Source organism: Lepisma saccharinum, unplaced genomic scaffold (assembly GCF_977018435.1).
Source record: "Lepisma saccharinum unplaced genomic scaffold, izLepSacc3.1 HAP1_SCAFFOLD_50, whole genome shotgun sequence".
In the NCBI taxonomy this organism is placed as follows: domain Eukaryota; kingdom Metazoa; phylum Arthropoda; class Insecta; order Zygentoma; family Lepismatidae; genus Lepisma; species Lepisma saccharinum.
In genome coordinates this window covers 360,114-384,463 of record NW_028142905.1, presented here as the reverse complement: position 1 = coordinate 384,463, position 24,350 = coordinate 360,114, and the positions used below count along the sequence as shown (strand labels likewise).

At 37.7% G+C, this 24,350-nt stretch overlaps 2 protein-coding genes across 3 annotated transcripts in view; one reads left to right on the top strand and one right to left on the bottom strand.

Annotated features, from left to right (window-relative positions):
* Positions 1–358: 358 nt before the first annotated feature.
* Positions 359–1,714, top strand: LOC145982282 (uncharacterized). The gene has a single exon (XM_083115851.1). It carries the CDS (start codon positions 359–361, stop codon positions 1,712–1,714), a length of 1,356 nt encoding a protein of 451 aa, XP_082971977.1.
* Positions 1,715–4,356: 2,642 nt separating this feature from the next.
* The window catches only part of LOC145982287 (uncharacterized), a 107,771-nt gene continuing 87,777 nt past the window's right edge, over positions 4,357–24,350 (bottom strand). For both annotated transcript variants that reach the window (XM_083115859.1, XM_083115856.1), the window contains exon 3: positions 4,357–5,933. In XM_083115859.1, the coding sequence (XP_082971985.1) occupies positions 4,979–5,933 (955 nt within the window). In that variant the 3' untranslated portion in view covers positions 4,357–4,978. The remainder of the gene's footprint in view (positions 5,934–24,350) is intronic.

Here is a 24,350-nt window from a genome sequence, read left to right as displayed (position 1 = left end):
CGAAACTGAGAGTAGTTTTTAATGGATCGAGTAAAACTAGCACACGCATGTCCTTGAATGACGTGTTAATGAATGAAGGTAAACAACAGACAGAGTTACTATCCATTTTGTTACGTTTTCGTGGCCATCTTATAGCATTAACGAGTGATTGTCGGATGATGTATCGCCAGATAAAAGTGAATCTTCAGGACAGAGACTACCAATTAATTTTGTGGTGAGAATCCCCCAATCAACCTGTGATTGTTTATCATTTAAATGCACTCACGTATGGCATGGCACCAGCTGATTTTCTTGCTACGAGAGTGTTATGTCAGTTAGCAGATGATGAAGGTGAAAATTACCCGATTTTTAGTTTTATATGGACGATTTGTGCAGTGGAGCTGACAGTGTTCCAGAAGCAATAGAGATGCAGCAACAATTGACACAATTGTTGAGAAAGGGTGGATTTGAGTTGCATAAGTGGACGTCAAATCATGCTGACATGTTGAACAGTATTCCTGAGCATTTGCGAGAGAAACCTACAATATCTACCATCCATAACAGCGAATTCATAAGAACTCTTGGCCTTGTGTGGCACCCGGATACTGATCATTTGAGTTTCATCATTAACCCACCTAGTGAACACCCTGTATTAACCAAAAGGTTGTTGTTGTCTGAAGTAGCTCGCATATTTGATCCACTCGGATTACTAGCCCCAGTCACTATGATAGCTAAAATATTAATTCAATCACTGTGGAAGGAACAGTTAAATTGGGATGAACCTATTCCTAGTGACATAAGAGAAATACGGGAAAGACAATGTGCTGAATTACATGTGTTACAGAGCATACAGTTACCGCGATGCTTAAAATGTACAGAACCAACTTTGTGTCAACTGATTGGTTTTTGTGATGCCAGTGAGAAAGGTACATGTGCTATTGTGTATCTTCGAACAGTATATGATGACAACACTGTTACAGTCAGATTATTAGTTTCGAAATCAAAGCTTGCACCCATAAAACCTGTAACATTGCCACGTTTAGAGTTATGTGCTGCTGTGTTGTTAGCCAAATTCATTAGTGTTGTGCAGTCATCATTGTCATTGCATATAGATGATATTTTCCTTTGGTCTCATTCACAGATCACCTTATGTTGGATTAAATCAGATCCATCAAGATGGAGTACATTTGTTTCAAACAGAGTTTCACTCATTCATGAACTGACGAATCCTCAACAGTGGTTTCATGTGCGTTCGAAAGAGAACCCTGCAGACATTGGTTCTCGTAGTGCTTTCCCTACACAGTTGTGTGAGGCTCATTTATGGTGGAATGGTCCATCATTTCTTTATTTGCCTGAGTTGCCTATGCATGAATCATATACAGTGGAAAGTGTAGAAATAAAAAAGGAGGAAAGAAAAACAAGGATTCGGGTGCTGTTGATTACAACCTGTGACTCTAAGGAGTTATTGCAGAGATTCTCTTCATTCTTGAGATTGATACGTGTTACAGCTTGGATGTTTAGATTCATAAGCAACTGTAGAGCACCTTCCAAGCAGCGAAACGAGCAGACGTTGACAACCGAAGAGTTATCAGCTGCGACTGAGTTCTGGGTCAAGGTCACCCAACGTGAAGCATATGAGAGCGAGGTTAACTGTTTACAAGCAGAACATGAGCTCCCCTCATCCAGTAAACTTCTTTCGTCGAGTCCATTCATTGACAAAAATTCTGTGCTATGAGTAGGTGGACGTTTACATAATACTGATGTGTCTTCAGATAAGAAACATCCTATAGTGTTACCCAAAAATCATCCGTTTACTGAACTGTTATCGAGACATGAACATGTGAAAAATCTCCATACAAATCCGCAACTGTTACAAGCTATTGTGACACAAACATATTGGATAGTTGGGCTTTGAGATATGGTTCGTAGCATTGTGAACAAATGTGTTATTTGTAGACGTGTCAAGGCTATTACAGCTAAACAATTGATGGGAAGTTTACCGCCTCCTAGCGTAAACGAAGCGCGACGTTTCGTTAACACAGGCACTGACTTTGCAGGTCCCATTTCAATTAAGTCTGGATTTTTGAAATCACATAAAACAATCAAAAGGGTTACATTGTTTTGTTTATATGTCTTTGTACTAAGTGTGTTCACATTGAAGTTGTATCTTCAGCAACTACTAATACGTTTATTGCATGTTTGAGACGTTTCATATTTCGTAGAGGAAAACCTGCTAACCTGTATTCTGATTCTCAGTATTTAGAAGCTGACAAACTATTGCATAAAATGTTGTATTTTTTGAGAGAACCAAACCATAGAGAAACTGTGCATAACTTTCTGACAAATGAAGGAATAAAATGGCATTTTAACCCCCCTTCCTCACCTTGGTTTGGTGGAATTTGGGAAAGTAACATAAAATGCATTAAATATCATTTGAAACATGTTGTGGGCAATGCTGTGTTGAATTTTGAAGAGCTTTACACAACATTAGTGCAGGTAGAAGGTTGTTTGAACTCTCGTCCAATCACAGTCATGTCAAGTGACCCCAATGATCTGACAGCACTTATGCCAGGGCATTTCCTGATTGGCGACAACCTACTTAACATTCCAGAAAATGATTTCAGCAAGAGCAAGATTAACCGTCTGACGCGTTGGCAAAGGTGTCAACAAATCGTGCAGCATTTTTGGAGAAGATGGCATTTGGAGTACATATCTGGACTTCAAAGTAGACCGAAGTGGCAGAAGACATTGCCTAACCTTCAAGTCGATGATTTAGTGTTGATAAAGGAAGATAACGTACCCACATTGAAGTGGAAATTAGGTAGAGTTATCGAAACTCACAAAGGACAAGATGGTTTGGTAAGAGTTGCAACTGTTAAAACTAAAGACGGTGAACTAAAGAGGCCTATTATGACGCTTGCACCTCTACCAATTGAGAAGGTGTAAATATGTAACCAGAAAGAAAATTTGTGTTTATTGTAATCTATGTATTCAAGTGTAATATGTTATATTGTAAAAGGTAATAATTACTGTGTATTCTAATTTTGGAAGCTGATCTTCCAAGAGGGGCCGTGATGTTCAGACGAATTGTCATTCTTATTAAGCTTTTTGCCATGCAGTGTGAGTCCGAGTTGAGTCGTGAGACGACGTACGTGTGTTGTACGCCTCGTCATATTTGAGTACATTTGTGTGGAACCCTTCATTATATTTGGTGTTCTTTATGTGCGTCATGTTATTAAAGTATAAGTTAATCTACATATATGTTTCATTTGTACCAGAGTGAAACTGACATTCGCAAAACCACACACCCAGGAACTAGGAAGCTATTCACTATTTATTTTGCCATCTTTTTCACATTCTTTTGTGCATATTTTCTTGATTCTGTCTTCCATATTCGTGATAAAATTTATTTTTGTCACCTCACTTGCATCACTTCTATTGTGGCAGAATACCTACCCCTGCTGCACACTTTTTCTGATGCCAAGCGGTTTCAATTTCATGTCCTCTCTTCCTTTTTATCAACATATCTAGGTAGCTAATCTTGTCTTCATTTCTATTTCGAGTTCCAATAATATCCCTTTTCCTTCATCTTGTATTTCTTTGACAAATATGTCGAGCTGCCTCTTCGTTCCCTTCCATATGCCAAAAAAGAAAGTTGAAACGTTACGTTTAGTTTATGTTTTATAATAAAATAAATTTCTGCCTTGGTCAGCATATTTAGTTTTTATATCATGGAAACAAGGCTTAATGGTGTTATAATTCTTACATGTTGAACACACAAAGGGCTTCTCTCAAGTATGAATTCTAAAATGTTTTCCAAGAAGTTCCTCCCGAGAAAATGATTTCTTACATGTTGAACACACGTGGGACTTCTCTCCAGAATGAATTCTTATATGTTTTTCAAGATGTTCTTTCCGTGTAAATGATCTGTTACACGTTGAACACACATGCAGCTTCCCTTCAGTATGAATTCTTATATGTCTTTCAAGATGTTCCTTTCGTGCAAATAATTTGTTGCACGTTGAACACACATAGGGCTTCTCTCCAGTATGAATTTTCAAACGATTTTCAAGATATTCCTTCTGTGTAAAAGGTTTGTTACATGTTGAACACACATTGATCTTCTCTACCGTATCAATTCTTGTGTGTCTTTCAAGATGTTTGTTTCGTGTAAATGATTTCTTGCATGTTGAACACACATAGAGCTTCTCTCCAGTATGAATTATTAAATAATTTTCAAGATGTTCCTTCTGTGTAAATGATTTGTTACATGTTGAACAAACATGAGGCTTCTCTCCACTATGAACACTTAAATGTCTTTCAAAATTTTCCTTACATGTAAAAGATTTGTTACATGTTGAACACATATAGGGCCTCTCCAGAATGATTCATTAAATTATTTTCAAGACCTTCCTTCTGTATAAATGATTTGTTACATGTTAAACACACAAAGAGCTTCCCTGCAGTATGAATTCTAAAATGTCTTTGAAGGTTTGACTTTTGTGCAAATGACTTCTTACATGTTGAACACACAAAGGGCTTCTCTCCAGTATGAATTTTTAAATGATTTTCAAGATATTCCTTCCGTGTAAAAGATTTGTTACATGTTGAACAAACATGAGGCTTCTCTGCACTATGAACTCTTCAATGTCTTTCAAGACTTTCCTTGCATGTAAAAGATTTGTTACATGTTGAACACACATAGGGCCTCTCTCCAGAATGATTTTCAAGACCTTCCTTCTGTATAAATGATTTGTTACATATTAAACACACAAAGGCTTCTCTGCAGTATGAATTCTAAAATGTCTTTTAAGGTTTGACTTTCGTGCACATGATTATTACATGTTGAACACAAATAGGGCCTCACTCCAGTAAGAATTATTAAATGTTTTTCAAGATATTCCTTCCGTGTAAATGATTTGTTGCATGTTGAACACACATAAGGACTCTCTCCGGAATGAATTATTAAATGCTTTTCAAGATATTCCTTCTGTGTAAATTATTTGTTGCATGTTGCATGTTGAACACACGTAAGGATGTTGGAATGAATTATTAAATGTTTTTCAAGATATTCCTTCCGTGCAAATGATTTCTTACATGTTGAACACACATAAGGCCTCTCTGAGGAATGAATTATTAAATGTTTATCAAGATGTTCCTTCCGTGCAAATGATTTCTTACACGTTGAACACACATAGGGCTTCTCTCCAGAATGGATTATTAAATGTTTTCTTAGACCTTCCTTCCGTGCAAATAATTTGTTACATGTTGAACACAAATAGGGGCTCTTTCTGGAATGAATTATTAAATGTTTTTCAAGATATTCCTTCCGTGCAAATGATTTCTTACATGTTGAACACACATAAGGCCTCTCTGAGGAATGAATTATTAAATGTTTATCAAGATATTCCTTCCGTGCAAATGATTTCTTACACGTTGAACACACATAGGCCCTCTCTCCAGTATGAATTCTTATATGTTTCCTAAGATACGACTTCAGTGTAAATGAATTGTTACATACTGAACATACAAAGGGCTTGTCTCCAGTATGAATTCTTGAATGGTTTCGAAGATCTCCCTTGCTTGCAACACTTTGAGTTCTCCAAGGCTTTCTAAAACTTTGTTTCAATGCTAGAGGTTTGATACAGGTTGAACACAAGAAAGACTTTTCACAACTATGACCTCCTGTATATTCCATCAGACATTTTATCTCCTTAAATGATTCCTTGCACATTGAGCACTCAAAAGATCTTGTTAGAGTATGATTTTGCACGTCAACCGCAATTTCACATTTATCATTAAACAAATTATTTCCATCATTCCTAATGGCAAAACCTTCAGACTTTGAAGATTTTGTAGATTCTCCTTCCCTTGTAGATTCTAGAACCCTTGTAGATTCTACAGTAGTTCCATTATTCTTTGTCGCACAGCAGAATGTTGGCCCTAGTGTCGAGCTGCAAGAAAGAAATCCTATTAAGTGATTTGGGTCTGAAGTTTTGAGTAGAAATATGAGTCTCTCTAAGCTATGAATCTATATCATTGTACACGTATTGTTAATGAAAAGCACATATAATCAATGTATATGCCACTACCTCATACGGTTTAAAGTTTCTTATACCAATTTCCCAATGGAAATTATCAATTACTAGCTATAACCCAATCATTTGACATTTCAAAAGATTAAAATTATGAAGAATGAAACATTATTTTAAAGTAAAAATACTATTTGTGTAATATTAACAATACCTTCAATTCTATTGAATATTTTATAGAGTGATTCAATAGCTGCACAACCGAAATTTTACTGACTGTACAATGAAAACTCTAAGGGAGATTTACGCATGTGTTTCTGCATAATACAGCCTCATCTACTGAAATATTTTTCAATGCTTAACATTATCGATTTACACCATACAGAAAATTCTATAAATTAATAACATTGATTGATTTTGTTTATTTTACTTCGCTATTCTGCCACTTTTGGCTAATCACAAAGATGATAATGAGTGATGATATGATGAACTTGATGAATGGATGCTCACAAACACCCATGCCCAGACTGGAATTCGAACCCGGGACTCTTGGCATTGTAGTGTGATGTGCTAATCACTTCATCATGGAGGCCAGCATAGATTAATTAACTGACAGAAGTCAGCATTAATATTTTCCAGAAATGCACATTACAGTGAGATAACAGTACAATAATTTTTCAAAGGGTCATAATTAGACATCTGATGAGATGCGACCACCATCAGTTATGACTCATTAGCACAAATCTCCAAGTGATATTCACAATGTCCAGATTATTCAAAATTACTTGTAGCATGTTGGACATAGAAAGGATTTCTCTCGACTATGATATCCAGGATAGGACATCCTCCCAGATATCAAGATAATTTCCTGCCCTATATATCCAGAGGATCTCCCATTCTGGATGTTTATGGGACATGCAGTATTATGTCCACATCAACATCCTTCGTCGTTTCTTGCCTCTGGCTGGGTTGGCTTAGAAGTCAAGCCGGTCAATTTTTAACTTGTCTTCCACCACTCCTCTCTTACCACGGTATTCCAAACTTGCCCTCTTCTCCAAACACTCTCCAATAGCTGCTCTTTCCAAGAACATCTTGGTCTCCCCTTGGCCTTATTCCCACTCTTTGTGCATAAACTCTTACTGGTAGTCTTTCTGCATCCATCCTCTTCATGTGTCTGAACCATCTAATCTGTGCCTGATCAGTCCTGTTCTTAAGCTTCACCACACCCACTGTTTGTTGGATTTCCTTGTTCCCTATTGTATCCCTTCTAGTCTTCCCCAATATACTCCTTAAAAACTTCATCCCCACTGCCTGCATCTTTTATTTCTTTCTCTTTGTCACTATCCAAGTCTCTGCTCCATACGTAATTATTGGCACATAGTATGTGTTATATATTACCTTCTTGCATTTCATAGGTACTCTTCGCAACATCTTATTTGACTGCCCCGAAAGAATTCTAAGTCCCAAATTCGTAAACTTACCAACATTGCACTTCGGCTCCAGGTGAGAGTAGCCAACTTTGAGTTGGTCCTTCCACTAGATGAAAAATGCTGCGGTCAGAGGTTTTCAATTTTGCACTTTCCATGAACTTAGAAACTATAAACCGCTATTATAATACACAATCAAACAGAAATAATAAATTGCAAAAAGAACCTTGAGGAATTTTACGATTCTGCTTGCTCAACTTGAAATTAGAGGGGTTTGAAACACTGAATACAGTTTCTCCAAGCGGAGGAAATCGCCATCGAGTTTATGCAGAAAGAAGAAAATTTGTGAGGAGTTTATGCGACATTTTATTTACAATACCTTGCATAATATTGAACAGTTCCCAAAAAAAATATTTTTCACTACTTGTCGAGAAAATGTGCTTGGAATACAGGAAGGTGGGAGTCTTCATAAAGGTCAACATGTTTTAAGGGCATTACGTCGTCAAGTTAATGTAGAGCAGTTGGTTAGATGCTACTATCCTTATTTTTCGTCAAGCGTGAAAGGTTGCAGGTTGAAATCCCACCCTCTCCACTCCTCTTTTTTTTTGGCTGAATAGAGACCATTGATATTAGAATATTTAGAAAATGAATGCGGTGCATACTTGAGGGACGTCCCTTCTGCACATTTTTTCCCTTAGAAGTTGCAGATTTCCATGATTTACGGTAAAACTTTCTTTAGTTATTGTTCATATGTTGAACATACATCATGATTAATTCACAAATCACATACGTATATGTATTCAGAATGCAAAATGTAATGCTATTTAAGTTATGTATTGTTTATATTCTTCACCGACACCTAAAATATTGATTATTTTGATATAGTAAAAAAAAGATATACAGTTATGTTAAGTAGTGATGTAGTACATTACTGTAATGAAGGAGAGAGTTTAATGAGTTCAAATTGCTAAGATTGGTAATTTTATGTCCATTCCTTTATAATGACTGTTGTCAATCCCCTCACCACCATTTTTACCATGCATCTAAAACTAATAGTAAATCGCCAATTAACATAAGTAAATGGTTATTGCAACAGAGGCCGATTAGATAAGAAACTAGTGAGTGACGAACAAAAAATTCAAAACCTCATAATGATCGTTAATTCATCACTGCTTTGTATCTAAAATGTTTGTCTTATTTCAGCAGAAAGTGCAAGTATCAGATCTAACAAACTTTTCCCACTAACTTTGCAATATTCGAAACCACCATTACAGACTAAGCTCTACGCAACTTCATTCTGCGCATTTCCACGTGGCATGTGACTTCCTCCTATCATCGAAACAACTTCCTCTTACTATTTCCTTTCACCTTGTGAAATACAAAGACCAATGTTAACTTCTTAGCATGGTGAATAAACTTTACACCCAACGAAATACTCCTGAAAAAAATCCTGCCTAGGTGGAGAATCAAACCTACGACCTCCCTCGTGAGAATCAAGCATGCTACATCTTCTCCAGGTAGATCATGTTAAAATTTGCTACCAGGTTGAAGAAGCCAATTCACACATAATGTCATGCCTATAATTTCTTCATGGCAATTTTTATGAGGGAACGAATTCGGAAAAATCGAGAAAAGCTGAAAGGGAAAAATGATGAACATTTCTATTAGTGTTTTGTCATATTTTGTAAATTGTGTGTAAATTCTGTGTTTTGAACAAGCAATCGTTTAGTTACGAAGTCTTTTGTTGTTTGTTTGAAGTAGGAACAGGAGAGCGAAAAGGAGTCATTTGAACCAGACCCCGGTTGCCAAGAAACTTCAGCTTTTTTTCCAGACTAAAAAAAAGAGAGAGGAAAGGGATATTCAACCTATGAAATATATAATATGTGTGAAATTAAAACAATGAGATACCTTGCAAGTGCATCATAACGAACTTCAAACTATGAAAAACCTATTTTCGTGGTGGAAAACTGCAAGTTATTTTCGAAATATAAACTAGATTTTTCCTTTATTATAATGTGGATATATGGGACGATATGATCCCTCAGCAAGAAAAAATTAAGTAAACCCCTTCCTTCCCACCAACAAGGGTCCTGGGTTCAAATTCCGCTCGGGCTTGGTTGTTTGTGAATGTCCATTCATCAATTTCATCACTCGTCCCCATCTTCGCAAATTAGCCAAGAGGCACAAAACGTGAAGTAAAATAAAACTAAAATCAATCAATCCTTCCCTCCAATTTTTTCATGATCATAATTAGTAATTAGGGTCCGGAAGTTGATGAAAAATTAACTTTTTTTCTGACCCTTAAAAACAATGCTAAATCTGATATCATGTCAGTTTCCCTTCAGTTAGAGCCTGGAAACACTTTCTATTTTGCATTTATTTTTTTCATTTTTCGGTCATTTTTGACTTTTAGTTTATTTGTAAGTATTTTTAACAGTTTTTGTTGCATTTTTATTTATTTGTGAGGTTCATTTTTTTCTCCTCCCCTGTTTATTTGTGTATTTTAAATGCATTTACTAGTAAAAGTTACATATTTAAATTTCTTGACATGGTCCTTTTAGCAAATTCACCATGAATCGAAAATACATTCAATGGAAAAGGATAACATTATTCATGACTGAAATGTTTGTCAGTGGATTAAAATACTTTGTGTGAAGCCTACTTTGAGGTTGTTTTGCTAGACACTATTTATTATCTTTAATCTGTGGTTTTAAAGTAAAATTAGTCACAATATTAAATGAAATTATACTCTGCTATACGCGAAGCGGAACTGTATTTTCGGATGGTGGCCGACTTGAACATAACTGCCAATCACTCAAAAATCAAGAAGTTCAGTAGAAACGTTCCCGAGGTATGCATCGCATAAATATTTACAGTGATTTAATATAATCTTATATTACACTATTACAACACTTCGTACTCGGTAAATAAAAAAAATATTAAAAAATTTAGGAGTGGGTCAGACTTGAACCTACGACATTTCGTTCTTGATGAAAAAGCATAACAAGACGACTGTCTAACCAACTGCTCTAGGAGATTACTAACGTGAAACTCTAAAACAAGTTGATCTCAGTTGAAATTTTGCCGGAGTTCCAAACACTATCACCACAGATCAGGGAAAAGACGCACTTTGTAGAATCGTCCGGTATTGTGCAATTTTCTTTACTGTAATTTTGCCTAAAATCGAGAGATATTTGCTTCATTGCATTGAAATGTGATATTAATTCTCTCCAGGTGGTGGAGAACAAGATCAGTGTTTCCAACTGGACATAAATTTCCCTATTTTCAATTTCAGAAACAAATACTCTTAAAAAATATCAATATTCGTATTTCCAATTTATGAGTTTTGTCTAATTAGTATGTTTTATATCACTGGTTTAGGGTTTTTAACTTCATGGAATGTGAAAGAATGAAAGAAATTCACTGCTAAGTTGGATACTATTTGTGGATGCTATGTTGCCAAATTTACGAACTCAGGACTTCGAATTTTTTTAGAGTGGTCAAATAAGATTTATGTAGTCCACCACCACATTTTCTGTTTACCTCCACATCTATTCTTCCACTTCTCTCAATTATGCTTCCCAGATATTTGAAGCTCTCCACTACCCTCAACTCTTCCATCTTTATTCTTGGTTCATTGCTGGCCCTGTTTCTTGTTATTAGCACATCGCTCTATTCTGCACTGAAATTCATTTCTGCTCTTCTGATTTCCTCATTCCAACTATTAATCGGTCTCTGTACTTCTTCTTCTGTGTTCCCCTATATTACAAAGTCATCAGCGAACAACAGGGCATTCATCTCTTTCTCTCCTATCATCTTCACCACTTCTTCGTTAATTGTATCCATTGTAATTATGAAGAGCAGTGTGGAAAAAAAAACTTCCGTATTTTAGTCCATAACTTATACTGAACCACTCCTATCTTCCCACTGGAGTCTTCACACAGCTCTGGTTGGCCTTGTATGTGCTCTGCAGACTCTTCCTCGACTCCTCTCTCTTAGAGCCTTCCAAATCTTTGTTCTGTCCATGCTATCATATGCCTTTTCTATATTTAGGAATGCCATAATAAAATCATTTCTGGCCGCGGTGGCTCAGTCGGTAACGCGTCTGACTACCAAGCTCAAGGTCCCGGGTTCGATCCCCGGCCGGTTCAAATCCGGGAACTTTTCTAACGGTGGAAGCGGCTCCGGCGCCAACCCAGCGTCGAATAACATAACATGGGTACCTGGGGGAAACCCTGGGGGGTAAAGGCGGTCAGGGGCGTGATGCTGATCACATCACCCTCACTCACGACCGGATCAAGAAAGTGTGGGGCGTTACCCCCACACCCCCTATACGCCTTCATGGCGTGGTGCTATGCACAGGGGAACACTTTACCTTTTTCTTTTTTTACCTTTTTCTATACATGTGCCTTTCCTGCATTTGCCTTATGGTGAATATTCAGATCTACTGTTGATCTGCCGCTTCTAAATCCATACTGTTCCTCTCTCATGCTCAGTTCTGTTACTTCCCTTATTCTCTACTATCATATTTTCTCATACACCTTTGCTGAGTGGCACATAAGTGTCATTCCTCTGTAGTTTATATATTCCTTTGTCACCCTTCTTGAATATGGAAACTATTAGTCCCTTTGTCCAATATCTTGGCACTTCTCTCTCTTGGCACATTGTTTCCAACTCTCTGTACAGCCAATGCACACCAATCACTACTGCTCCTAGTATCATTTCCATTGGCACTCTATTCATTCTGTTCAGAGCTCACTCCAATATTTCCTTGCGAGATTCACTTTCTCCTTCCTGTTTAATTTTTCCTTCACTTCTTCATGTTCATTTCTTTTTCTAACGTCCATCAATTTCTCAAAATGGTTTCTTCACATTCTCCTTTATTTCTTCATCCTCTTCTACAACCTTTCCTCTTTCATCCCTTAACTTAGAGCTCTTCTCATTCTCTCACTAATCCATAGAACTCTGTACTACTACCCTTACTACTTTTGTTCTTGTTCCCATTTACATCATCTTCTAGCATTTTGGCCTATTCTTCCATCCACTTTCTTCCATTACCACTGTTCCTGCCTCATTCATCACTTCCACATACGAGTATTTCCATGTCTAATGAACAAAAAAAAATAAAGAAAGTCCTTCTTTGATAAAATGTATGATCTTCTCTTGCTTCAACTGGTATGTTCTACCGGTGGCTGTTACAGGGTCCACTTTGCAAAGCACTGCATGTCTTTGGATTTTCAGAACATCTGGTCACCTTGGATAACTAAATGACTGTGCTGGACCATAAGGATGCAAGGAAGACACCTGCACTTCATGTTCTACATCATCTTTCGAAAGTAAACATCCCACCCACCAATTGGCATCATATGCACATCCTACAAAACCTGTGATGTGTTCAAAGGGTACATTTTCAACATCTCCATTAACTTTAACACAATGTACCGAAGTTTCTTCAGATGCAGAAAACACTTAATCTCCACTTTTTCTGTACTTACTGGTATGAATGCATGAATCTTCTGAGTCCCTGTTATAGCTACAGCTTCATCAAACCGTGTCTGTAAAAGCCTCTCTTCATCCAAATATTCGTCATTTGTCACATAAAAGAAAGTTATTGATGGAATGTTCTCCTTTCCCCACTCAAATAGCTGGAGTGGTGTCATGATTTGGTTTGTAAGAGGATTCTGAAGACAAGCTTTGGCCGCCAGCCTCTTTACTGTCTCTCAAATACCATCACACACTCCCTTACCATGTGCTGTTGTTTACACATGTCATTCAGATGCTATGCCATCGAAATCTCTTATGATGATGGCATAAATTTGCAAAGTTTTTGCGGTTCTTATATTGTGCTGCTGAACCATCAGAGAAGTAATATACTTTGTGTAAGTTTAGCAGACTATCAATTTGCAAGAAACCTAAAAGCTTTCTTTGGAAAACACGGACAAGCACTGTGTTGGGAATCAAGCAGTCTGAAATGAAGACGTAACTCCTATGTTCTAGAATATCTTCATTGTCCTTAAAACATACCACAAATGGATGAACTGTTGCCATTGAGTTGTTCCAGTGGAACCCTTGTACTTCATCGTGAAAAATAAATGAGTAATTCTCAGCAAAATCACATGTCACCACAGCTTCATCATGCACTAGAGAACTTTTCCTTTCAGAAGAATATACTGATTGCTGTTTGGCTATAAAATCGTCTCTCTTGAGGTTGATCAACTGATTTGAAAAATCTTGAAAAAAATCCTCTGTGGATTTAGTAATTGTCTCAAAAGAACAGCAATCCACTGATATCCACTGCTTGTAGGTTATATTTTCAATCATCTCTTCCTCAAGACTTGTTAGCAAGGCTTCCTTGAAATCAATTATGCTGGGACAAGAATCACATTCATCTAGAAAATACTTCTGTTGTGGTACCCTACACATTATTTTTGAAAGGCAATCTTGGTATGTTTTTAAAGGATTTTCATGTCCTGGGAGAGTTATTTTAAAATTATCCAGCTATCATTAGTTTAACATTTTGATGAGTGGTAGAAACACATACAGTGTGGGTACCACTGGTTCCTGCTATTATGCAACTCTTTGGTCTTAATTCTACAAATTTTGAAAACCCAATCTTAAGTAGCAGGTATTTAGATTTAAAAAGTCTGAGAATATTTCTCTCAGATTTGAGATTTAACTCTCTCTCACTCATGATACCAGAAAGATACCACCTTGAAATTTTGACTGAACCTTCAGTAGAGGCATACCAATATGTGTAAATTTTTTGAAAATTTCGTTTTTCCTTTCAAATTGCAAAATAAAATTTTGAAAACACTTTCAAAATATGATTTTCGCAAAACACTAAGTATCTTGTATAACAAATGAAAGCCGTCTTCATAAGTTTTAGAATGAGACCATGCCTAACCCTGTAGTTGAAACAGGTTTCTTGTAAATTGTATTTCAAGTTTCAGCCATGAGTGGTTTTGGGGGAATTTTGTCTATTTTCAAATTTCAATAACCCAAAACCGGCAACATGAAGAATAACAATGATTTTTTTTTTCTATATTTCAGATAAGAAATATGTATACCAAAATTTAGCCAAATCCATGACATCAAAGGTTTATGCACTGGTTCATTTGACATGGAATTACCCGGACTCTTTTTGTGCATTTTGCGATTTACATTATCTAAATGCATTATTTTTGTTCTTTCTCTCTCTCTAGTTCTTTCATTCCACAATGGTGTTTCCTTCTTCTTTCTTTTCTTGCTTTCTCTTCCACATACCTCTTCGGATGCCTCTACTAGAGTGCGCGTCAAATCTCCTACATATGGCCTTGAACAGCTGAACAGAACCAGCAAATCATGGACGCGAGGCGTTGCCTAGTTCAGAACCTGTTTCACCTCGCTACTAAATCGTGTACCTGGCGCTCGGATATAAATAGGTTATTTCAAGTGTCAGTAGTTCAACAGACGGAAAGATAATGAATTTGCGAGTATGTACGAAAAACAAGCGTGATTGTAGCTTATACCGTTCCCTCTGTAGAAGCAATGTTATTATAAACATATTTGCATTGTATCGCTTTTGCTCTCCCTTCGTTCCTCTTCCATTCCGAAACTTTCCGATTAGCGAAGGGAGCAAGGCACGTTTGTTCCCAGTGATGGTAGAAGAAGCTGACGAAGAAGATACCGTCAGTATTCCTTTTTTCCGTGTGTTTAGTGAGTGTGTGCAGCATGTCGTTGACTAAACCAAGTGGTAGCGGTAGCGAGAGAAGATAAAAAAAATACAGTGTTGTACAAAGCCAGGCACGACGTGATTTTTCAGGTGTACAATTTTTTAAAAAATGTTCGAGTGAAGAAGAGGGCAATAAAATTGACTTTAATAAGTACCAGGCTCTAACAGATCAAGCGTGTGGTGTGAATCAAGCTACCGTTTCTCGGATATGTTTGGGGGCTAAACAATGTGGATCGGGGCCTGCTCCAATGTTTCAATCATCTAGAAAGCACATTAACGTACCGAAAAGAACGACAAACTTAGATGACTTTGAAAAATACGTAGTTCATAGGACCATCTTTGAATTTTATGATCGTGGCGAATTTCCTACTGCCAAAAATATAACGTAATCTTTACGGGACAAAATATCTTACAAAGGCTCAACAACTTCCACCTTGAGAATATTGAAACAATTAGTCTTCAAGTACAGGGAAACCAACGACGGGAGTATATTTCTGATGGAGAGAAATGGCATTCTTACGTCAAGGCTAAAATTCCTTCGTATCTAATGTTCTGTGCTCTCCGTGACAATGCATTTCACTCAACCATGGTGTCTCTTTTCCGTGTGAGATCTCGACATGGCACTGCAGCAGTGCGCTGCTATTGGCTATCACCATATGCAGGAGATTTGACGCGCACTCTAATTCTGTTTTAAATCTTGTCCATTCTGTCTCTACTCCTTGAGGTTCATTTCTTGGCACTATTGTTCCCAATATTTCTTGATATTTCTCTTTATTCATCTTATCCTTCAATTTCCACACTCTTATTCTTCTCTCTCGTTCCTTCCTTCTCCTTCTATCTTTTACTTTCCATCTCCTCACATCTCCTACTAGTAGCCTGTGCTCACTGTTTTAGTTCTCACTGGGTATTACTTTAATGTTGTTCATTACCTTCATTACTTCCTTGTTTACCAATATATATTATATTACGGACTTTTGCTCATTATTCCAAATGTATCTTGTAATTTTATGACTGTTATATTTCATCTTAAACCAGCTATTACCTACTAACAGTCCATTTCTCTTACAAAAGTCCAGTAGCCTCGTTCTCTCCTTATTCCTCTGTCCTTATCCATCTGATCCAAGTATTTCCCTATACCCTTTCCTGTCTCTTCCCACTTGTGCATTAAAATCACCCATTACAATTTGCCATTACTTTCCTGCATGTTCTTCCAAGTCTTCTTCACATTCTTCTTTATCTTCCCTTGTACATCCGGTTTATGGGGCATACACTTGAATTATTTCTATTACTTTCCCTCTTACATACATTTTTAGTTTTATAATTCTGTAATTTACACTTTCTACTTTCTCACTTATTCCACTTCTCCCAACAAATCAAACCACACTTTGGCTGCCTCTTCAGTCACTGCCCAGTACAGTTTATAGTCATTCCTCAATTTCATTTCTCCTCTTCCTTTCAATTTCGTTTCACTCATTCCAAAGATCTTGATCCCTCTTCTCTCCATTTGACACACAATTCTTCAGTCCTTCCTGTCAGAGTTCCCATATTCAATGTTGTTACTCGTAGCCTGTGTCGTCTCCAATTACCAGTCTGGCTTGCTTCTTTCTTTTGCGATTTTTTTTCGTTTTCGGATAATCGAGCTTATCACAACCTATGCCTGGGTGGTGGGGCTGCCACCTGTGGGTTCCCAGGTACACCCTTGTTTTCGGTTAGGGATCCAACTCTCTTAGCCTTTCTGGGTCCCTCCAGGTCCACAAGGCAGTAGGGCAAACACATTTATGGTGGTGTTGATGGGTATCGGGTATCTGTGGTATTTGCTGGACGCCCTGATAGCCTTCACACCTTGGTCTGGTACTGTTTATTTGGGTTTCCCCATATTCACACCCCTTATATCTGAAGGAGATTTCAGTATTTGCCAACTGTGACTCGTTTAGTAGCTGAGGCTCGCACTGATGTCCACATGCATTCACAAATTAATGCTAATGTTTTGATACCAGTGGAAAGATCCTTTGATAGTGTCTAGTCTCAATTTAGTTATGTTAAGACTCAAAGTCTTGGATCCAGTATCAATTCACAACATGGCACGAAGCAATTGCATTGTACATAGGCTATTGTTTGACAAAACGAGTCATGCATGTGCACAAGGCCAGGAGAAAGTTCCTGGAGTTACAAGACTTCGTCTCACTTATCACACATTTTTGTATTGAGGGGATAGTTGCAGTGTGCTTGTTCCTGGTAGTGAGGAATGTGAATTTGTGTGAGTCCATGCCTGCACGTATGTGTGTTTGTGTGTGTGTTTGAAAGAAAGAGTGAAAAAGAGAGAGGATTGCTTCTTATCGTATGTGTAGAAGAGGCCTTCAATATGGTGTTCTTTTTGTATCCAAAGTACATGTGAAAAATATCAGGATAATGTACAGATTACATCCAATTTCAGTACAGAATATATCCTTGCACACAATGATAAAAAAACATCCACATAATGCCGCAATCACGGGAACCAAGTCATATAACAGGGTGGCTACAAACAAGCAGAAATCAAATACCCTGACTTTTCCAGGTTTTCCAGGGTAAAATTTACATTTTTCCCTGACAATTACAAACTAAACTAAATCGATGTTTTTGCAAATGGAAATAATAAACTCAAACAGATCAACATATGGTTTTGTTAAGTACCAATATTATCTTCTATGAAAATGACTTAATTTCTCTATTCTCTATGAATTGAATTCAAACTGCAAAATAGTGAATTTGGAAAATTATTACAATCCACAAGCTAGGGAAGGATTACAGAATTTTGTCATATGCAGTAAGTTTAAAATAAAATACTTGATTATTTTTAAAACTACAACTAAATGAGATAAGAGTGATAGATTAAGAAATGTAATTTGTAATTTATCAGTCTCCTTATACATTCTTGGTATTATATGTTGATATTTCCACTGAGGTTTGGAACCCTCTGCTTTCAAGAACCATGAGTGCGGACTCATTTTTCGATGCATAAAGCTACTTCCCTCTTCTCTGTAAAGCAAACAACTTAACTCTTGCATATAAGTGAAACAACTGAATTGTACAAAAGAAGGTGTCATATTTCCTTACATTATCAATGGGATTTCTGCTTCAGTACAGTATTTAGCTAACCACACATTAAAACAGGAACACACTAATAATAAAGCTTCTGAGGGTTCATATACGAGGGGCATCCTGAAAAAAGCTCCAATGGTGCCTATATGCAGCACTAGTGGTCAGAGATAGACACACACACATGCAGGCAAGAAGAAGTGGCATGTAGCTGTAATCTGGTACAGTTGCAATGCAGCCGTTTTAGGACAGTTCTAGGTTAAAGATTGCAGATCTCATACAGTCTCCCACCAACTGCGATATACCCTACATTGTACGCTCAGAATTTGGCACAGAGCCACAAGCAATCCTGTGAGGTGTGCAGACCGGACGTCGTGAGTCAGACGATGGTGCAGACAATTCACGGTGTAACGACCGCCATGTTAGGCAGATTTAAGTTGTATATTGGCATTTATCTTATTCGTATACTTTCAAGTTAAGAACTTGGATTAATTTATTTATACTTCGTTGTTTTTATAATTCATGTATATATTTATGTTTTATCTTATGTTATAATATTATTCACGTATTTTTGCAACATTTATTCAGAATTTATAGGCTAATAATTATCATTGTTGTTCAAGCACAAGTACATCTCTTCTTAATATTGATTTTTGTTCAACAATGTACAAGATTGAAGTAATTTGTCTTTGTTATAAACTAAATCTTTATTTAATCATTTTTTTATGTACAAGGGCAAATATGATTTATTTGATAAAATCAGTTTAGTTATTTCTATATAGTTTAATATTGTAATATTATAGCAAAGTATTTCTCCCTCGTTTTCAATAAAATATCGTTTTCCTATTGGCTGTTTATGTTAGGAGTGGGGGGAACCATGCTTCGTGTTCTTGGCGATGTAAAAACTTCCACGTTGGCATTTTTAATTGTTGCCAACCTGAACTTTAGCTTACTATCGCTAATTAACATTGATATGTTATATAAATTATCAGTTTTTCTTGTGTTATTTTATTTTATGAGTATGTATTGTAAGTTAGAATAATCTGTTATGCTGCACCTCGCGCTTGAGGTAGCAGTTGAGGTCTTGCTATTAACTGTGAAGGCGGTGTGCGGACTCTCGTGTTAAAAAAATTGCTTATCACTGCCTGCGAGCGTGCATGACCCAACAAATTATAACTTTTAACTTGTGCGAATCAGTATGTACGCACGCAATTCGTGATTAAAGATTTTGGGCATTTTAATTATAAAGTATTTGGAATTTTTTTTACTGTCACGCGTAGCAATTCGGTAGTTTCCTTCCTGGAGGAAGGGTGGATCATCTTAATCCCGATCCCTGGGTGAGAACTGGTGCTCCCAACTGGCCAGCCGGAGCAAGGAGCGGTGTGTTGCCAATTCGGATCTCCATACCCTGGAGTTACGAGTGGTGGCACGTTGCATTGTTTTTGTGGCGGTGCAACGTGGGGCATTGCATTTTGTGGCGCCGCAACTAAGGGGCACGAAGAAAGAAGACTTCCCCCTTCCCAGTGAAGTGTTGTCCAATGCTCCCTTAGTGTTTTGTCCACCCAACCCATTGCCATTTCCAAAAGATGGATCGTGGTGATCGTCGGATACTTAGAAGCAAAGTTCGCACCGAACTCTCCAAGACATCAGCAGCGTGCTGCAGCCAGCCGTGGAGCGACATTTCAGGTTACCAATGTTTGGAGTGTCGGCTTCTTTATCACCCGGAGTGCTGTCCAATGACAGAGACTGTTGTGGATGGAGGTGATCAGGAGTTTCGATGCCAGAAATGCTTCGAAGTGCGACCAGCCAAATCCGACGGCTACTGTTTTGTCTCCAGCAACAGTGATGCCTGAGTGGGTCAATGTTTTGGTGGCCTCCCTAGCGGAAAAGAAGCGTGAGCAACATGAACAGCTGATCGCAGCGTTCACAGAAAAACACTGAGAGCGCGAGGAGAAATTGAAAGTTGAAAAAGAGGAAGAGAGAAAGAGATATGAACAGCTGATTGCCACTTTCTCAGAGAAAGACTGAGAATGCGAGGAGAAATTGAAAGCTGAAAAAGAGGAAGAGAGAAGGAGAAATTGAAAGTTGAAAAAGAGGAAGAGAGAAAGAGATATGAACAGCTGATTGCCGCTTTCTCAGAGAAAGACCGAGAGCACGAAGAGAGATTGAAGGAGGAAAAGGAGGAGGAGAAGAGATGCCATGAACAGCTTACGGGCCAGTTATCCGAAATGGTGCAGCAACTTAGTTCCATTCCTGCACGGATTCAGTTAACTGAAGAGAGGATAACTCAGGTGGAGTCGGCACAACAAGAACTCGTTTGTAAAAAGACTGTTTTAGAGACTGAAGTTGTTGCAGTACAGGAAGAAGTGATGGGACTCAGTGGTCGACTGTCAAGTGAAATTTTTGGACTTCGAACACATGTGCAGAGTACGGTGACCGAAACACGCTCGACTCTAATGGACTCAATAAAAGAACTTGGAGAACGAGTGACAAACTTATCGCTACGTGCAGACACGGCTTTCCATGATACAGGTTTAGGTTCACTAGAACTTCCAGTGACAAACGAGCGTGACTTAACCCATAAGTCAGTTCCCGGTGCCCAAACAGCTGATAAGACTTCGCAATATGGGTAACGATAGACAGTTAACTCATGTACAGGTACCCATGTCTCTTCCCACCAAACAAGCAAGAAACGATCAGCGGCGTGGACTGAGATACGAAGATCCTTCTGACAAAGACAGTGTCCTGTGCCAAGATTGTGTTTTTCGAGTTTCCCGTATGACAGACATCAACCAGTTGCCGAAGTTTGATGGAAACATAGAAACCCATTCTGCCGAGAAATACCTCCGCGAGTTCAACCTAAGTTTCGATCTGATACAAGTGCCAGATGAGTGTCGATTGGACTTGTTGTCGAGAATTTTTATTGGCACTGCAGAGCACTGGCTCTCGGCTAATTGTGACCAGTTTCTTGACTATGAGGATTTTTGTGATCAGTTTAAGGCACAATTTGCTTCTATTGAGGCCAAGCGAAGGCAACTGGCAGCTTTGCGAAGACGGCGGTACTCGCGGCAGAAATTTTAAAGAACATGGAAAGTTATGCCTGGAGCATATACGCGGGTTTTAAAAATCTATCGGACACTCTGCGAGAACCGGAAGTTGTTACGCTAATTATCAAACTATTGCCCTTCCGTGTACGTCATCTGTGCCTTGCGAATGCACCCAGAAACATTCGTGATCTCACTGCTTTCATGAAAAGCTACAAGTTGTGCGAATAACCTATTGGCTTCAGACAGTATGATAACGCAGGTTGTGAGCGACGACGTGATGAAGATGCTAATTCTCGTCATCCGCAGAATACCATTTCGTCGCAGGTGCGCACGATTAAGCAGAATGCATGGCCTAATCGGCAGGTTCAGAGACAATATCATCCGTATCCGGAACCTCATCGCCTAGATCAGCAAAACCGTCCGATGCCAACAGATGAGCGCTCAGGCAGGACCAGATGCTGGACTCCTCCCAGAAGAGGAAACTATTACCGCCGGAACTATGGAAACCGGTCAAGATCTGATTCACCGCAGCGCAGACAAATAGTTAATGCAGAGACCAATACTGAAGACCTACAATTAACACCTGAGCAGCAAGAGACCATAAATGATACAAGGCGCTACTATTGGAGTCTCGATGGTCATAGTGGCCAGGAAAACGCTCGTCTTGCCTATTTAATTCGTTCCAAGTTGGGCAAGGATTGTGAAAGGAGTGAGCCGCCTTAGTAAAACCACCTGATGTTAGCACTGCAATAGACCTGTCAAATAGCGAAGAAACTCTCATAAAAGAGCCATATGTAAAGCCCAGGACTTATCAATAGACTGTAATACTCCAAAAGTAACACCACTTTAGCTGGACTGTTTGTTTATTCATAGTGGACACAGGAAATTTTGATGGGCATGAAATCAACATCCATGTTGTGAAGAAATCTCCCTGCTGACATGTTTTCGGAGTTTCCTTTCGATATGATTACTAGAGGAAAAGTAGACTTTCAAGTAAATAAGTTGACACTTCAACTATGTAATGCATCCTCCGTCACCAAAAATATTGTATGTGATACGAGTGCCAAAGGATAGTATAAATGTGAGCATCGTATCTGTGAAGATAAGTAGACGGCAAATGCACAAACCTGAAGTGTAAATTATATGAGAGTTCAAATGTATTTCAATTACTATTGGCTTATGAAGTTGAATTTCCCGAAGGGTGAGAAAGATTTAGCGGAGTGGAGAGTGAATTAAATTTAATGAAACAGGTGTCTGTTTTTCAAAACCTTTTATTGATGCTAATCACCACACGCAACATGCATGAGAAAGTTTGTGCCAAGTGGAAGAACAGCTGTTTAGTAAAACGAACTTAATGCTTTTGTACATGTCTTATCTAGTCCTATAATATTCAAGATCAGCTGTAGAAAACACATGGTTATTGAATGATTCTATTTATGAAAATATCGGTGTTCCTCCTTCGAAACATTTTATTCTATCCTCCATGTCCAACAACCTCAAGAAACCTCGGATTACCAGAGAATTTTATTCAACAAACATTCTCTTTATCATGTTCAACATTGATGAATAATCTAGTACACTGCATTCTTTACCATGCTGCGATAAAAACGAAGCAAAGGAAAAAGATCTTTCTTTTGGAAGCTAAACTATAAAACTTTTTCTTGTAAGAAAAGCATTGTTCATATATAGAGTTTCAGCGTTGTAACAATCAGTTCTTTTATTTTGTGTCTTGTTTATTTTTCTCTGACCGAAGCAAATTAAAGAGTTATGTAACAACAGTGGTTGTAACAGGATAAAAGTGCCATTGTTGACGAAACAATAAACACTGATTTATTGATAAGCTCAAAGAAGCAAAGCTATAAGTATGTCAAATGAAGATTGTGCTCTTTATAAAATTAGGTCAAATAACAATGACCAGAAAGGAACATAAATTTTGGATGAAAGTTGTCAGACCTGTAAAATGTTTTGTTACACCAAGCTTATATTTACGAAGGTATATCTTACATTATCCAAGTTGATTGTTCATGTACATGCATATTAATTGAAATTTATTGTAACTTTCGACGATCAGATGTAACCTAAAGGTCTATCTCAGTTATATGTGTCATAAATTATTGTGTTTAGAAAAAAACTTGAAACTGTTATCAAGTAGTTCTTTCAGTGTAATCTGAGTGTATAATTTTATAATTGTTTTAATCAAATATTATTTGTGTTATGCGATAGTAAGCATCTAGTAAAAAAAAATACTTTGATATACTCAGCCATTTTTTTTAAGCCGACAAGGGGGGAAATTGTAACGACCGCCATATTAGGCAGATTTAAGTTGTATTGGCATTTATCTTATTCGTATACTTTCAAGTTAACAACTTGGATTAATTTATTTATACTTCATTCTTTTTATAATTCATGTATATATTTACGTTTTATCTTATGTTATAATATTATTCGTGTATTTTTGCAACATTTATTCAGAATTTATAGGCTAATAATTATCCCAAATAATATATGCAAAGTTTTCATTGTTTTTCAAGCACAAGTTAAATAAATCTCTTCTTAATATCGATTTTTGTTCAACAATGTACAAAAAAAAGGTAAAGTGTTCCCCTGTGCTTAGCACCACGCCATGAAGGCGTATAGGGGGTGTGGGGGTAACGCACCACACTTTCTTGATCCAGTTGTGAGTGGGGGTGATGTGATCAGCACCATGCCCCTAACCGCCTTTACCCCCCCAGGGTTTCCCCCAGGTACCCATGTTATTCGACACTGGGTGGGTGCCGGGGCCGCTTCCAACGTTAGAAAAGTTCCCGGATTTGAACCGGTCGGGGATCGAACCCGGGACCTTTAGCATGGTAGTCAGACGCGTTACCGACTGAGCCACCGCGGACAACTTCAATGTACAAGATTGAAGTAATTTGTCTTCGTTATAAACTAAATCTTTATTTAATCATTTTTTTATGTACAAGGGCAAATATGATTTATTTGATAAAATTAGTTTAGTTATTTCTATATCGTTTAATATTGTATTATAGCAAAATATTTCTCCCTCGTTTTCAATAAAATATCGTTTTCCTATTGG

Excerpts from the sequence above, each read along its gene's own strand:
- LOC145982282 (XM_083115851.1), top strand. The coding sequence starts at position 359 with ATGGACGATTTGTGCAGTGGAGCTGACAGTGTTCCAGAAGCAATAGAG.